This window comes from Nannobrachium achirus (assembly GCF_963921795.1).
Source record: "Nannobrachium achirus genome assembly, chromosome: 11".
NCBI lineage: Eukaryota > Metazoa > Chordata > Actinopteri > Myctophiformes > Myctophidae > Nannobrachium > Nannobrachium achirus.
This window is the reverse complement of record NC_137820.1, coordinates 59705599-59723421: the sequence shown is the minus strand read 5'-3', so window position 1 is coordinate 59723421 and position 17823 is coordinate 59705599. Positions and strand designations below refer to the sequence as shown.

The 17823-nt window shown below is 45.0% G+C and overlaps 1 protein-coding gene across 1 annotated transcript in view; it reads right to left on the bottom strand.

The window, feature by feature from the left end:
- Positions 1-17823, bottom strand: part of hydin (HYDIN axonemal central pair apparatus protein) — a gene marked incomplete at both ends in the record, with an annotated part of 211630 nt that overhangs the window by 24670 nt on the left and 169137 nt on the right. Inside the window, 13 exons of the mRNA XM_080737231.1 lie at positions 3-112; positions 616-786; positions 2094-2171; positions 2849-2923; positions 4233-4431; positions 5989-6121; positions 6607-6844; positions 8282-8475; positions 10959-11124; positions 12721-12847; positions 14212-14415; positions 15329-15557; positions 16499-16590. Coding sequence (XP_080593357.1) covers positions 3-112; positions 616-786; positions 2094-2171; positions 2849-2923; positions 4233-4431; positions 5989-6121; positions 6607-6844; positions 8282-8475; positions 10959-11124; positions 12721-12847; positions 14212-14415; positions 15329-15557; positions 16499-16590 — 2016 coding nt within the window. The remainder of the gene's footprint in view (positions 1-2; positions 113-615; positions 787-2093; positions 2172-2848; positions 2924-4232; positions 4432-5988; positions 6122-6606; positions 6845-8281; positions 8476-10958; positions 11125-12720; positions 12848-14211; positions 14416-15328; positions 15558-16498; positions 16591-17823) is intronic.

Below are 17823 nucleotides of genomic sequence, written 5' to 3'. Positions count from 1 at the left end.
ACCTGGCTCCTATGTCTCCAGTGTTCGTCATGATGGTTCTCTTGCTGGCCTTACAGCGTTGGGCCACAGCCCCGAAGGCCAAGTAGTCCTGGTCCAACTGAACCTCCACACCCTGACAACATGGGAAAACATGTTACGACATGCTGTTACTTAGTTACACTATATCTGTATATGTAATAGGAAGAGGAGATGATACCCTCCTTGTACCACCTAATGAGGAGGACACAGTTTCACTTTTATGGGCATATTCCACTTCGTGAGAGTCAGAGTCAGCTGTATGCACATTTAATATGTGCATATACAGGGACGTGCAGAGAATGTATGTTTTTCTAAAACAGCCTTTTGGTGGAAATATCGAAAATAGAAGACCTCCAAGCTTGGAATTGTGAGCTTGGCGGTCGGCTATTTGGACAAGGCAATTCTCTTGAATGCTGCCTTCATTTATGGCATGGAAATGAGGCATTTGCATTTCTTTCACCATAGTAAAAACTGCATTTATGATCTGGAAAGGGCACTTTTTACAGATGGCTAAAAGGGCAGGGGCTCAAGCCCCCCTTTGATGTCTATGTGTGCAGGTGCCTGTGCATATAAATGAATAGGTTGTGTCCCGCCTACCTGGCAGCAGCCATGGATGGTCAGCAGGGGGCGCAGTATGCCCAAACACTCTGCTTGCAGGTCTGCTGTGAAGGGAGACATGCGCTGGTGGGGGGAGTAGGAGATGTCAACAACACACCGCCCACTGTACGCTTTCAGGAGCAACTCCCCTGTTGGCTTGAATGACAGCACCTGATAGGAGGGGAGGAGAGGAGAGGAGAGGAGAGGAGAGGAGAGGAGAGGAGAGGAGAGGAGAGGAGAGGCATTTATTTACGTAATGTTGGCAGTAGTAGTAAAACAACCGCTCGAGCGAGTTAATGGTTGGCTTGGTAATTCAATGTAATCTCTATGCAAACCAGCTTTAAAAACTTCCAAGCTTTTTTTTTCCAGCATGGAAATTTTAAAAGCTGGTTTGCATAGAGATTACATTGAATTACCAAGCCAACCATTACCTTTCTGTATGTGAATGAGGCATAAGAGAGGGAAAGAGAAAGTGTTGTGTTGCCAAACGAGAAGAGATTTCTCCCTACAGTACCAACACATCTGGTCAATGCCCTACGGCTTTGGAAACCAATCATATCACATCATATTTTGCACTACAGGTTTCCCTTCCAGGAAATGCCCTTACAGTCCAAATCACTGACTTACAGTATACATGGATCCACATTATCCCCCTCAATATTCTATTGGGGAAATTGATGATGTTGATTGAAGTCAACAAACATGAGTTGCTTAAATTGTACTTTACCGTACTGTAAAGTGATACTTGATAAAACCCCCTCGGTCGAAACATCGTATTTATTACTTGCTGTTTTGTCACAAATAAATTAAATTGTAGCACCTGTGAATGTTTAGCATGTTCAGCATGGTAGATATCCGGCTTGTATGTGTGTGTGTGTGTGTGTGTGTGTGTGTGTGTGTGTGTGTGTGTGTGTGTGTGTGTGCGTTTGTCTAGCTATACTTATGGGGACCATACGCATGTTCACACACTCACATGCTGGGGACGTCTGACACAGTGGGGACAAAATCGTAGGTCCCCATAATGTTATCATTCAGGAAGATAGGGGCAGTGTTGCTGAAGTGTCTGGTGTTTTTTTTAAGCAAGTCCCTCAATTCGCGTTTTCATGTCATATGACACACACACACAACAGTGGGGACAGCCCCCATCAGACGATAGTTGGTACTGCAGTTTGTGTGTGAGTGTCAGCATGCGCCGTTGAGTGTGTGAGAGAATGGGAGAATGAGAGATTCACACACTACTAGCCAATCACAGGGCAGATATTTGCATACAATGACGTTGGCTTCAAGTCAGCCCATATGGTGGACTTTCTTTCAAGGACTTGGTCCCCGGTTGGTCCCCGTAATGCATGCATACATGCGTGCATACATACGTCCGTGGTTGGTCCCCGTAATGCATGCATACAAACATGTGTGTGTGTGTGTGCGTACGTACGTGCACGTGCGTATACGGTATGTGTGTGTGTGTGTGTCACTCCTACCCTGGGGTCCAGAGGTATGGCCATGTTCAGTAGCAGTGAGAAAGACACCTCTGAGGCGCTGCGGTTGACCAGGGTCACCTGTAGGGATGGGACCATAATCGTTTATCGTTTATCATGATAAAAAACACTCGCAATAGTCGTACTGTATGAGATTTAAGTTTAGCGTGAAATTATCCTATGCCATGCACTGGAATCAAATCAACTTTTATTTGCCGAGCTGCATGTAAACCTTCTATAATTCACCCTTTGTCAAGTCCCGCCCCTCTTCACACCCATTGGTTGCTGTGTCTTGGTGGGACACTCGGTGGGACACTCCATCCACTACCATTTTAATTAACTTGCTTCGTATTGTGTTCTGTGTGTTCAATTCTAATTTCAAACTTGGTTTCAGTAAAATATGGAGCTGCTCAGTGGCAGACAGGCAGTATAGTGAGTCAGCATGTTTTTAAATGTTTTTATTTCTCCAAAAAGTATGTTATAGCAAATTCAAAAGAAAAAAGGCGGAACCAGGGTGGTACAAGGAAGATAGAGCCAGCGTCCCCCGGCGGGAATCAAACCCAGGACCTTCTAGCTGTGACAGCCCTTTTTTTCACTTGCCAAAAAATAGGCGATCTACAAGCTCACAGTAGATCTGGTATTTTATGGGAAAAGTTCCAACCCAGTAAAATGGATGTTGGGGATATTTTGATTTACCGCAATAGTATCGTAAATTGCGATTTCTTTGGTCACGCATGACTGTGACATGAAATAGTCACCTGCTTCTTCACTTTGTGACCCAGGAGCAGAGCACCCAGATTCACCCTCCTCTGGCTGGGATCCTCCACATCCAGCTGCATGGGGAGAGAAGGAGAGCCATGCTAGATTCCTTTTTGAGATATGATATACTTGATACCCGTCTTCAACCCCAAAACCAGTGGTGTACACTGGACAGTAATGAAGTTGCTTCTGTTACCCCCAGCTATCCAGCCTTCATCAGTGTGTGGAGACACACAGATGAGGCTGGAGAGGCTGGATAGCCAGCTCCGAGACAAATATTGTACTGTACGTTTGACTCCTTAAAGGTGATACACCATGCATTTAAAAAGTATTTATGTCATATTGTTTATGTCCCAAAAACGTTTTTCAAAAGGTTTGAGGCTAAATTACCACTCCTGAATAGAGAGCCTCTCTCATTTTTGAATGGCTCTCAGAGCATTTCAGCTGCAGTACCACCTTTGGCCTGAACCCCCCCCCCCAAAATCCTTTTTTTTTTTTTGAAAAAATCTTTTTTTGAAAAAAGTTTTTTTTTTTATGATGACGTCACAATCGGCAGATGACGTCAAATCGGCAGCAAATCTGGATAGCCTGTTTTGAGAACCCGTGGGATACTTTTAACCTTCGCCTTCTCAAAACCAGAGAAAGACACAACGGTCAGAAATGGGACTTTGTGAGGATAGAAGGTGCTAGTGGGACCCCAAAAAAAGGTTTTAAAATAGGAAAAGTGAAATTTCATGGTGTATCACCTTTAAATGGAATTAAGCCTTGAAAATATCTGATCTACAAGCTCACAGAGCATCATGATGTGAAATGAATTATTTTGAAATGTTCAGTTTTTGGAGCGGTAACAGTTTCAAAATTTCAATACAGCTATGCATTGATATAAAAATCGAACCTCTGTTCGAAGTGGAGCTGTGTGTGTGTGTGTGTGTGTGTGTGTGTGTGTGTGTGTGTGTGTGTGTGTGTGTGTGTGTGTGTGTGTGTGTGGGTGTCTGGCCTGGCCTGAACAACAGCGCCCTCGTGTGGTCACAAAAGGTACTGTAGGCTACAGACAGACAGACAGACAGACAGACACGCAGACATACCCACACACACGGCCACGTATAGGGAGCTTGTGTTCCACACAGCTCCAAAAAAAACATGTACTATGTCATTTGTACTTTTGAATACTTTAGTGTTTTTAAAAGCAATATACACTATTTTAACTCAAGTACAAATTTGACAGAGCAACTTCCACTTGTAGTTCAGTACTATTTTACCAGGAGTATCTATACTTTGACTCAAGTACTGGGGTTGAGAACTTTGTGCACTATTGCCCAAAACCGACCGAGACATGCTATATCCTGAGCGGTAATGCATATTATGTGTGATATGAGGCCTCACCCTCATCTCAATGCCTTGCCCCTCAACGTCCACCACTTGCTTGGCACAGTTGTTGATGATGAATGTGAGCTTGTCGTGGTAGCGGCATGCCCGCCGGGGGTAGAAGGTGATTGGCACCTCCACTGTGCCACCAGGAGGCACGGTATCCGTTGGCAAGCTCAGCTCCAAGTGGGAGGTGTTCTGATACTGGCACTGGATGCTGGAGGAGGAAACGTGTACAGTAGGGTAAGTAGTAACACTGAATGCTGGAGGAGGAAACGTGTACAGTAGGGTAAGTAGTAACACTGGATGCTGGAGGAGGGAATGTGTACAGTAGGGTAAGTAGTAACACTGGATGCTGGAGGAGGAAACGTGTACAGTAGGGTAAGTAGTAACACTGGATGCTGGAGGAGGAAACGTGTACAGTAGGGTAAGTAGTAACACTGGATGCAGGAGGAGGGAACGTGTACAGTAGGGTAAGTAGTAACACTGGATGCTGGAGGAGGGAATGTGTACAGTAGGGTAAGTAGTAACACTGGATGCAGGAGGAGGGAATGTGTACAGTAGGGTAAGTAGTAACACTGGATGCTGGAGGAGGAAACGTGTACAGTAGGGTAAGTAGTAACACTGGATGCTGGAGGAGGGAATGTGTACAGTAGGGTAAGTAGTAACACTGGATGCTGGAGGAGGAAACGTGTACAGTAGGGTAAGTAGTAACACTGGATGCTGGAGGAGGAAACGTGTACAGTAGGGTAAGTAGTAACACTGGATGCTGGAGGAGGAAACGTGTACAGTAGGGTAAGTAGTAACACTGGATGCTGGAGGAGGGAATGTGTACAGTAGGGTAAGTAGTAACACTGGATGCTGGAGGAGGAAACGTGTACAGTAGGGTAAGTAGTAACACTGGATGCAGGAGGAGGGAATGTGTACAGTAGGGTAAGTAGTAACACTGGATGCAGGAGGAGGGAATGTGTACAGTAGGGTAAGTAGTAACACTGGATGCAGGAGGAGGGAATGTGTACAGTAGGGTAAGTAGGATTATCTTTTGTTACAGGGTTGTTTTGCTACACTTGTTTTGCATTAGCCTGGTTCCAGACCCTGAATCGCTAACCACTCCCATTAAAACATTTGTTTTAGGCGATTCAGGGGTCTGGTGACTCTCTCAATGGAGAGGGTTTCTCGGTTGAAAATCCGAACGGCAAATCAGCGTCGCTTCAACTCGATGACGTCGGGGCGTGTGAGCAGCGTGGGTGGTGTTTTCCCAGAATTCCTGTGCGATTCCAAATAACCCAGCGCCGCACCGTACATTCCCAAACATAAACATCGCGTTGCCCGCCGCGGTAACATGCGATCGTATCGATCTCGCTATGAAACATCAGGAGCCAGACCTGTTTCTTTGGTTAGCAAGTAGCAACAGGTTAGGTTAGCCAGCCACATAACACCAACAACAACTACGTCATCTGCTTTGCTACTGTTGTGATTGGTCAGGCGGTGAGCCAATCGCAGAAAACTGCCTCGTTGGCAACGCCAATCCCAGAAACGACTGTAAATGGAAGGGCTTTCAGACTAATGGAGTGAAACGAAATGTAATTTTAGGCTGAGTGTCAGGCTAGTTTTATATTACTTTAGTGACATTTACAGTACGAGTACAATAACATACATAACATTATGTTGTGTAAATTCATGAGAGAATTAATTTACGAAAAAACACACAATGTTAAGATATGGAGATGAATGGTTTCTGCCCGACAGCAACGATACACACACACTCACACACCTGGTTCCCTTCTCTCCTGTGTTGCTGATCTCCAGTGTCTTAGTGACTGGCAGCATGCCGGCACAGTGCAGGAAGCACATGCCAAAGTGGTGCTTAGTGAAGGAGAAGCGCAGACCAGGAGCCACAGCCCTGCCTTCAATGGCAAGATGAAACACTGGGCCATGCAGCACCTACACACACGGACGGACGCACGCACGCACGCATGCACGCACGCACACACACACACACACACACACACACACACACACACACAGGGGTCTTCAACAGGGGTTCCGTTACCTCCAAATCTTTGTGTGATAGAAACTTTATTTTCTCCTTTTTCATATTATCCACAGAGCTTTGGTGTAGAGGGAAAAAGAGCAGACTAAGTACAGAGTGAAAGGTCAAGTTTATTAAGTACTGACGGTTCAAGTGGTTAAATATCTGAAAACACACATTAACATGAATCCAAAATACACTGATGATTGTGCTGTCAAACAATGAAACTATATGGAATCTATGAAAAGGTTGTGGGGGTCCCTGCTTCATCTCTCTCTCAACTAAGGGGTCCTTGGCCTGAAAACATTGAAGACCTCTGAATGACCCTTGGCGATCCCCAAACTCCAATATGAGAAGCACTGCAGTAGGTCTTCACCTTGACGAGGAGTCTGACGTCCTGGAGATCACAGGCACCCTGGGGGCGGAAGCAGAGGCTCCAGCGCAGCTGCTTGCCCACCTCCACGCTGGCTGTGCGTGGTTTCGCTTCCAGGTGCTGGAGCAGACTGCGGGGACCTGACAGGTCAAAGTCCACGTCCAGATGGAACCTCCCAAGGTTGGACACCACCAGTGTTAAGATGGACTGGTCTGAAAGTTCTACCTAGAAACGGTGAAGCACAGGTAAGAAACCTCAAGCATGAACCTTTAATTATACAGAGAAGCAGAAAGGGTACATCATGTGTGTACATCAGGGGGCCAGTTGTCCGGATTTAACATGAAGCATATTCATAACATATTCATAACAAAATGACATGAAAGGAGTGTGGATCACTAGCATCCTTTAAAATTGCCCTGAAAAACCACTTACAGGCAGCAGCCGTTCGCAACTGGTAAAAAAAACCTAGCCCAACCCTACCCTCCCCTGCCCCTTCTTTGTAAATACTGTTTGTTTAGACTTACTGTTTTCTTTTTTTGTTTTTCTTTACATATCTACTGCATAGTACTGTGTTCTATTTGTCTGTCATTCAATGTTATATGAGATACTTTAATGGTTCCCAGTGGAAATAAGCTTAGGCTTTTCATGGATCTCCTTTTAGTAGACCTTGTACCAGTGAACTGTACCGTCATGAAACTGTACCTTTTCCTATGCAAACTTCTAATAAAGTCTTCAATCAATCAAGCAAACAAGGAACTAAAAGTTCCTATGTTTGGCCGCTAGTTGCGCTGTTCTGGTACCAAAAGCAATATGTTCTCCATAGGATTCCATTCATTTCCCCCGAACTTTTACATTTGATTTACTTACCTTAATAAACATTGTCATAAATACTATATGGTTCCTGTCACTAAAGCCTCGTTTCAATCACCATGATATGCGTTTTGTGAAAATATGGTCCAATTTATTTTATAATTGTTGTTAAAGCAGGGTATGCTGTAGGAGGGGCTTGTGATTATAGGCTTGTGATGATTCTTATTCGTGCGCTTTATTTTCAGCAGGATCAACACATTTACCCAAGTATCCTTGCGGTTGCACTTGACCGTTGGCAGCCAATAGCATTCCTTGGGTACCATTAAAACAATGATGGCGGACCCCCATACGATGGCTAAAAAGCTTCATTTTTGCTCTGATAGAAACCAATGGGTCACGTGACGGTTCCCACTGTCCAAATCTTTTACGGTCTATGGTGTACATATTGGAGTCTAGACTGATTCAGACAGACAGCCAGACAGACAGACAGACGGACAGACGGACGGACGGACGGACAGACAGACAGACAGACAGACAGACAGACAGACGGACGGACGGACGGACGGACGGACGGACGGACGGACGGACGGACAGACAGACAGACAGACAGACGGACGGACGGACGGACGGACGGACGGACGGACGGACGGACGGACGGACGGACGGACGGACGGACGGACGGACGGACAGACAGACAGACAGACAGACAGACAGACAGACAGATTCCACTACCTTAAAATACATACAATCATATTCATAATAAAATGACATGAAAAAATTACACGCAAGGTTGTAGATCTGCCATTTTTTAAACAATAAAATTGGAGTTTGTGTTTCTTCACGTACACTGACCTTTCCAAAGTGGTGCGTGTGCGTGCAGTCGGGGCTGAGCTCTCGGAGGCCCTGGTCTGCGTTCTCCACCTGAACACAGGCGTTCATGGCGTAGCCGTCGGCCTTCACAGAGAGAGCCAGCAGCTCCGCCCTGCTCTTCACCTTCACCAGCAGTCTGAAGCTCACACTGCCCTCCTGGCTGGGCGTCAGCGACACTGACAATGGCAGTCTGCGGTGCAGATATCCAGAGGTGTAAAGTAGTGGTTCTCAAACCTTTTGGGCTTTAGTACCCCTTTTCCTGATCATATGAATCCAAGTACCCCCTTTAATCGACAATAACATTTTGACTAGAAAATACTGACATCAAAAGTCCAGTTTTTTATGTCAATATGTTGAAAATAAGTAGTCAAAGGTTTAAAACTTTACGGAGCCCGTTTTGGTAACACTCCTTTTGAACAGTCAAACAATTTGAACAGAAATGATTAAGTATATATTATGAACATTTTCCATGTTTTGTGTGTGTTTCTGTGCGTGCGTGTTCCAGGGATCCCCACCTGCCTCTGGGAGCCACTGTACCAGTCATGGGCGCCAGCAGCAAACTGTGGAGTTGGGCTTCAGAGTGGAGCGATGACTCCAGCACAGAGAAGTGGAAGGGCTGCTGCTCTCCATTTACTAGATAGACTGTCTGCTCTGCACTGCGGCCTACACGCGCACGCACGCACGCACGAACACGCACGCGCGCGCGCACACACACACACACACACACACACACACACACACACACACACACACACACACACACACACACACACACACACACACACACACACACACACACACACACACACACACACACACACACACACACACACAGTAAACAGTTTCAGTCAGGAACACTAACGTCATAAGTAGAAATAAGTTAAAGGAGTAGTTCACCCCCAAAATGTATTTTTTTCTATTGATTAGTAACACCATGGAGACTAGAGTTCAATAATATTTTTTGTTTTTTGTCGCATTCCTAAGACAAAAATATGAATACATTTACCCCCATTCGTTCCGGATGGGGACCCGTTACGAAACGGGTCCCCATCCGGAATCAATGGGGGTAAATTTACTCTAATCAAATTTTTGTCGTAGGAATGTGACAAAAACCAAAAAATATCATTGAACTCTACTCTCCATGGCATGAGTAATTAATAGAAAAAAGTCATTTTGGGGGTGAACTACTCCTTTAAACTTGACATTAATGGCTTCGCTCTTTGATTTTCCGGAATTTAGCAAAATAATTGTGACATGAGCGTGATGTCAGAGAGTCAACCGGCCGGCTCCGCCTCCCTTAAAGGAGTAGTTCACCCCCAAAAGGACTTTTTTTCTATTGATTAGTCACGCCATGGAGACTAGAGTTCAATAATATGTTTGGGTTTTTGTCACATTCCTAAGACAAAAATTTGATTTGAGTAAATTTACCCCCATTGATTCCGGATGGGGACCCGTTTCGAAACGGGTCCCCATCTGGAACGAATGGGGGTAAATTTATTGTTATCACATTTTTTCTTAGTAATGCGACAAAAAACTAAAAATATTATTGAACTCTATTCTCCATGGCGTGACTAATCAATAGAAAAAAAGTCATTTTGGGGGTGAACTACTCCTTTAAGGCATTTTTAATTTCGACCGAAGTTCGCAGTATACCATGAGAAATGTCGCAGCTTGTCTCCGTCTGTCTGTCTGTCTGTCTGTGTCAGTCATTCATTCAGTCAGTCAGTCAGTACACATTTTACAGTCTATTGGTTCCCTTGCCACTGTGACATCACTCTGACATCATGCTCTGATGTCACTGTGATGTAGGGGAACCACTTTTAACAGAATGGGTTTGCTGCTCTGACATCATGCTCTGGCTTCATGTCCCTTTTATGCCCATATATAGTCGACAATGTGATGTCAGAACATGCCCATACAGTACCGGTACATATATGTGGGCATTCCCAGATCACACTTGCAAATTAATTACATCCTTGACCATTTTATGTCCATATATGGAGATCCCTGTTCCAGTGTCATCAATATTAAGGGCATATCTGGGAATGCCCATATATGGGTATGTTCTGACATGCCCATAGATGGGCATTCCCAGATCACACTTGCAAATTAATTACGTCCTTGTCCATTCTATGCCCATATATGGAGATCCCTGTCCGATGTCATCAAACCCTTTCAGGCCGGGAACACATTTTGCTGTTTGGGAGGGGCTTACAGTACATGTACAGTATGTAGCAACATATTTGTTTTGTAGGCTAATTTCTGATTTAGCCCTATTCTATAGGTTAGGCCTAAATGGGTTAAGGGCATATCTGGGAATGCCCATATTTGGTAATGCCCATATATGGGCATGTTCTGCCAATCTCAACAGGCACTGTTGAGATTGGGTAACTTGTCCGATATACAGTACATCACTGGCCAGATAGCCAAGAATTGGCGCGCATGTCACCCTGAGGCGTCTTACTAGTATAAGATATACTGTATGTATTGTACAGTATATAGGGGTGTGTGTGTGTGTGTGTGTGTGTGTGTGTGTGTGTGTGTGTGTGTGTGTGTGTGTGTGTGTGTGAGTGTGTGTGTGTGTGTGTGTGTGTGTGTGTGTGTGTGTGTGTGTGTGTGTGTGTGTGTGTGTGTGTGTGTGTGTGCGCGCGTTACATACCAACAAGCAGGTTTCCCAGGTCCAGATGTGCTCTGTCCAGGAACACCAGAGGTTCCCTGCAGTTCCCCACCAACAGGACAGGAACAGAGAGCGACAGCTTCTCAACCAAGAAGCTCCATGAAGACTCCACTACACCCAGCTGCTCCGCCACGTACTCCAGACACACCTACACACACATTTGAAATGTTTATTTATGTCCACATAAGCAGAAGTACAAGAATGCCTTGTCCAAAGGTAGATAATTAGGAAAACAGCCAGTTACAAAGTGCAGGTAGGGCAGAACATTGTTACATACAATAATGTTGGCATACATGTAAAGCACAGCAGACAACAATCATGGGTAAAGATAACAACGCCTTCTCCAAATGGAGCAACTTCCTATAATAGCTGATACAGAGCAGTACCTTGCTAATTGTTTGGCCCTCCTTTTGGAGAGGCTGGCCATTTGAAGGCCCCTCACAACCAACTTGTGCACGTGTCCTAGGCTCCCAAAGATAAAAACCAAAAGTTTACATCTGTAGCATAGCTGTGTGATGGTCTGCTCTAGCTGATGATATTTTAAAACTTTGGTTAAGAAAGCTTCCTCTAAGCTGTAATTAAAGGTACAGCCAACCTCGAGAATGAACACCTCTCTATGGGTTTCATTAACAACAATGACATCAGGGGTGTTAGCTGAAATGTTAGAGAACACAGAATCATGATTACGCAGGCTAAACATGCTCGGCTTCAGAGTAGAATACTTATATAGCATAATGCTTATATAGCATAATGGAGGACCTGAGGATGGAAGTAATATCTTTTGATATCAAATCCACGCACGCACGCACGCACGCACGCACGCACGCACGCACGCACGCACACACGCACACACGCACACACGCACACACACACACACACACACACACACACACACACACACACACACACACACACACACACACACACACACACACACACACACAGCGGACCAATTACAGAGTGAACTCAGGTCAACTAAGTATAGAGGGTTGAAAATGGAATTGGAACAGATGAGATGGTACAGTATGAGACAACACGAATAAATCAAAGAAACACACAAGAGGGTGTGATCTGAGAAAAGAGATTCAACATCCTCTCAGTACATGCAGTAGCAAGCTTTTTCAGGTGATTCCCACCAAGCCATTCTTATGGATGTTTTGAGTTTGCACCTTATTTTATATGATATTTTATGTTGTTGTCCTGTTGTCTGACTCTGTAGCTTGTATACAGCGAATTATTTCACCCTCACTTTTACACCTGTAAACTTGGAAGTTCAAGTATCTGAATTCCCCTCTGGCCATCAAATGGTCGGATCAAAGTCAAGAATTAAGGTCTTTGCACACAGGACCGTTGGGTTTCTTTCCGTTTGCTGCATGATTAAAACGCATTGGATTTGGTGTGCAAGGCTGTGCGGAATCCACACTGCGGATCCGAAAAGGAGTCATAAAAGGAGTCGATGAGTTTTTACCGCATGCGACAAGACGCACAAATTGAACTGGGTTCGATCGGGAAAAAAGCGCACAGCCGCAGCCACCTGCCGCATGGCAAATTCGGAGCCGGTGTGCATGAGGTCATAGAGAATCATTGTTTTCTTTAAAAAAAAATAATCGTCAGTTTTTTTCTGTGCGAAAAATAACGTGTCTGTGTGCAAAGCCCTTAAGGCTCTGGATTAACGCTATTTTCAAGAGATTTCACTGTTGCAGCTCTGTGGAAATCATGACCACCTGAGACCAGCCAACCTTACCTCCACTTTCTTCCCAGGCATGATAGAGGCGTGCGGGGTGAGGCAGCGGAACGGACAGGGCCCAGAGCCCTCACACCTCCACTGGAACGAGTAAGCCTTATTGGTGGGGTTCACCACGCTGAAACGTCTGAGGAATCACAGAAGACCGCGCGCGCACACACAAACACAAACACACACACACACACACACACACACACACACACACACACACACACACACACACACACACACACACACACACACACACACTTCTAAATGGTGTATTTGGGTCTACGTGGTAAGAATAGTTATAATTTATTATAAGCTAAATCTGATCCTTTAGATTATAGAAGGAACAGATGGTCACGTTTTAAACGGAACCGGATCGAATCCTCACACTCCCTATACATTCCATTATTGTGCCTTGATTTGTGGGCTACTGTAGCCGTAGAATTTGCACATATTATGATCTGTAGGCCAATTTTTAACTTTCATGTTCTGCTTTACAACTTTTTATGTGTTTTGTTATTTATTTATTTCTTATTTTTATTACCTGCTTCATTGTAAATCTGCACCATTGAAAATGGGGGCTCATCTGCACATTTTTCATCCAGGATTTAACTAAAGGTCATGATTATTAAGAGATACAGGTAAGAGATAAAGGTTAAGGATGTCCATAATTACAACACCAGAGGCAGCGCCACAGATCACGTTCAACCCAGAGTCACCTCAAAGAAAGGGTCAAACTCGTTCTTCTGCTATACCACAAGAATGTGGAACGCCTTACCGAAGGCCTTAAAGGAGTGTGGATCACTAGCATCGTTTAAAATCGCCCTGAAAAAACACTTACATGCAGCAGCCGTTCGCAACTGGTAAAAACAAACAGCCCAGCCCTCCCCTCCCCTGACCCTTCTTTGTATTTACCTACTGTATGTTCTTATTATTATTTTTTGACTATATCTACTGCATAGTACTATGTTCTATCCGTCTGTCATTCAATGTTATATGAGATACTTCAATGGTTTCCTATGGAAATTAGCTTAGTCTTTTCTAGGATCTCCTTTTAGTAGACCTTGTACCAGTGAACTGTACCGTCATGAAACTGTGTTAATGTCATTTTTTTCTACTCAATGGTAAACAAACCAACACAAAGTATAGTGTATACAGGGTATCTGCACATTTATAAAGTGACAATTTAAGGACTTTCAAGACCGTTTTAATACCAAACTGGTCAAACTGTCAAATATTAAGTAAGCAAGAGGCGAACATTGTGATAATAGCCGATCTACATGCTCACAACGCCTCGCAACACAATATTTATCTGTGGAACCGAGTCACATTAAATGTAATACCTACAATTCCAAGTGCTTGTCAGGGTGGGGGTCCCCAGTTCAAATATGTTTATTTTGGGGGTCACAGCCTAAAAAAGGTTCGAGAACCCCTGAATTATAGCATTATTATTTTATTGTTTTAAAGTGGTAAAAAGCCTCCATAACCTTCCAGTTGTCATACCTGGTAATGGGTACAGAGAGGCCCACAGAGTTGAACTCTATGACCCTGGTGTTGGGGTCCAGGGGGGTCCCCCTGAACTCAGGGCCACGGCGGTTCCCACTGATGTAGTCCGAGTCCTCCAGGTGAAAGTGGCAGTGAGGCAGCAGGCTGCGGCCCCTCACTGACATACAGGGAGCCTCCACCCCCTCCTGCAGGTTGGCAATGCTGGGGAACAACGTTTTTATTACTGCGATATCTGGGGTTAATCCATTCGTCGGCCATCACATGCCTTTCTGCAGCTCCTTCCCAGCCAGCACGCCCACATGGGTCCCGCATGGGTACGAGGTGGGCTACTTGGGTTCCACGTGGGCATGGGCTTGAAGTGGGCAAATTACACGGGTCCCACGTGGGCTACATGTGGGATAACTGGGCATGGGTTGGAAGTGGGCTTCCCGACGTGGTTCCCACTTCCCACATGGGCTATATGTGGGCTAACTGGGCATGGGATGGAAGTGGGCTGGCCCACATGGTTCCCGCATGGGCTACATGTGGGCTAACTGGGCATGGGATGGAAGTGGGCTAGCCCACGTGGTTCCCGCATGGGCTACATGTGGGCTAAATGGGCATGGGATGGAAGTGGGCTGGCCCACGTGGTTTCCGCATGGGCTACATGTGGGCTATACATTTGCCAAGGTGGGGCCCACCCAGGACCCATGCAGAACCCATCCAGAGCCCACGTGGGCTAGCCCAAGTGGGTCCCATATAAATTATTAAAAGATTAAGATAAAAGATAAAGATTAACGTGCAACATTGTTTTCTCTCCCAACAGTAAACAAACTAACATAAGGTTTAAGTGTATAGAGGGTATATGAACATTTCTAAAGTGACAATTTAAGGACTTGTTAATACCTCTGAAATGACAAATTGACACACAATGACACACAATGACACACAATGATACACACGCACGCACGCACGCACGCTGCGACTGATGTATGTTACATGCCTCCGTTATTCCATCGACCCGGAGTTGCGTTAATAACTCTCATCAGTCATCAACCATTGCACAGCAGCTTTCACTGAATTGAACCTCTCTCCTTTCATTGACAATGAGAGGAGATGAGGAGGCTGCTGTTACCTGCAGGACAGCCTTCCGTTGAACACGGCCACGTCCAGAGGAGAGAAGCGGATGTTGAAGGTGTGAGCGTCCCCGGGCCCCAGTGTTCCCACGCTGGGCTCCACGGTGAACGGAGGCATCTCCGGGTCTCCCATCATGAGAGACGTCACGCTGGCCAGAGCACTGGAGGGACGCATCCCTGCCGTTACTGCTGCTGACCTGCTGCCTGGCCGGGAGGCAGGGGTCCCGTCTGGAAGACAGGGTGCAGAAACACACATGTACACGCACGCACGCACGCACGCACGCACGCACGCACGCACGCACGCACGCACACACACACACACACACACACACACACACACACACACACACACACACACACACACACACACACACACACACACACACACACACACACACACACACACACACACACACACACACACACACACACACACTCTCTCTGTTTTAAAGTCTACTGACATGACCTTTAACCTCAGTTTTACTAAATCAAATATTAAAATACAGCAAGTAACGTTCAATATATCGTCACTGTCAGGCAGAAACCATATATCTCCAAGTTTCAAATGTGTATGTTTTTTCCCCCCTGAAATTAAAGCCCTACTTCATCATACAAAAGTTTCGCGATGCGTTTTTAAAATAATAACAAAAAAAGGAAGGTTTTGGACGTACAAGGTTTCCACCCGACAACGACAGTATACTGTAGCCCAGTGTTTCTCAAATGGGGGTACGTGTACCCCTAGGGGTACGCAGGGGTACTGCAGGGGGTACGTGAGGAAAAGAATAGAAAATGGGAATATGTATTTAGCGTTATGGTCAATGATAAAACATTGACAGACTTCGTGTGAACCGGCTCATTTGTATATTGTCAAACCAAATGACATCAATACCTTGATTAGCACAACTGAATAGAAAGCAATGTTTATTTGCCATTATGCTGTTTTGTTTTGAACATAATTATTTTGAACATAACTGGACTTTTGATTTCAATTTTCCTAGCAAAATGCTGTAGTCAGGTGGAAGGGGGTACTCAGCTTCAGAAATCAGTATAATGGGATACTGCAGCCAAAAAAGTTTGAGAACCACTGATGTAGCCTACTAAACAATATGCCTTGTGCAATTACAGTTGACATGTGGCACAGGTCATTTTCATAATGGCAAAGCAATTACCCCCTTGGTCATAGCTGGGGTTGTCATTTGGGTCCATGAGGACTTGCCAAGAGTAATCCAGCTTCACGCTGCCCTGGTTCACCATCTGTAGCCTGCAGACACAAATATGAGACACACACAGTCCCCATTATGTAATGGCTTCTCAAGCCATTAACGGTTTTTTAAAGAGAGACTAAGATGGGGGTGATGTGACAGACATTTGAACCCACAATATGGTGCTGAGAGAACATAGAATGTCCATTAGGCCACTAATGCACAACAGACTGCTTTTTAATTGAAATGTGTTTTAACGCTATATGGATACACAATAGTTTTAATAAGAAACGCACTTCACAATGGAGAAGCAGATTAGGTTTACAGAATGATGAAGGTAGTGACTATAGGTCAGAGTTCCCCGATTAGTTTTCCCCAAGGGCCGAATTATGTCTAGGGTACCAAGCCGAGGGCCACAAGATTGCAGGGGGCGACGGTTGTGTTCCCGCTACTCCAGTGACAGTTCAGATATCGTCGTTGTCAGGTGAAAATCGTGTATGTCCAAAACCGCATTTATCATTTTAAAAACGATTTAAACTAGTGAAAACAGCCGATCTACAAGCACACAACGCCTCGCGGTGCGAGGCGTTGTGTGCTTGTAGATCTGCTGTTTTCACTACTTTTGTGTGACGGCCTCCTATGATGAAGCAGGGCTTTACTTTGTGAAAGAACGTACAAATTTGGAGATACGAGGTTTCCACCCAACAACGACGATATACTAGTGTTGTTACTGATCTTACACCACCATTATTACTGGGGTTGGTGGGGGCCAGACAGTATACCCCTGCGGGCCGCAAATGGCCTATTGGGGAACCCTGCTATAGGTCCTGAATGTAATAGTGACTATAGGTCCCGAATGAAGGTAATAAGTTAAATACAGATGAATCAGAACACGGACAACATCCTCAAGCGGCTGAATGTGCTGTGGCTGAGTCCTGAGACAGAAATAAAGAAATAAATGACCCCATGTATATGATTTGTTACGTGCATCTGTCAGTAACTGAGCCTTTAATGAGCCATCATTAGTGTTTTCTTTAGGGGTTCATGCCCGAAGGGCTGAAATCCTATTGCTTTGTGCTCATTTTTCTCCCTCTGCTGCAGTTCTGTAAATTCCTGTGAGATGGTAAATGGTAGGGACATGTACATTTCACCAATGAATGATTGGAATTTGTGTACGTTGGGGGCGTTTAATTAAAGGTCAAAATATTTAATTCGAAAATTATAACTCCTACACTCAATACAGTGACTCAGTCTTATTTATACAAATCTTGTTACAGATATCCACCCATCCT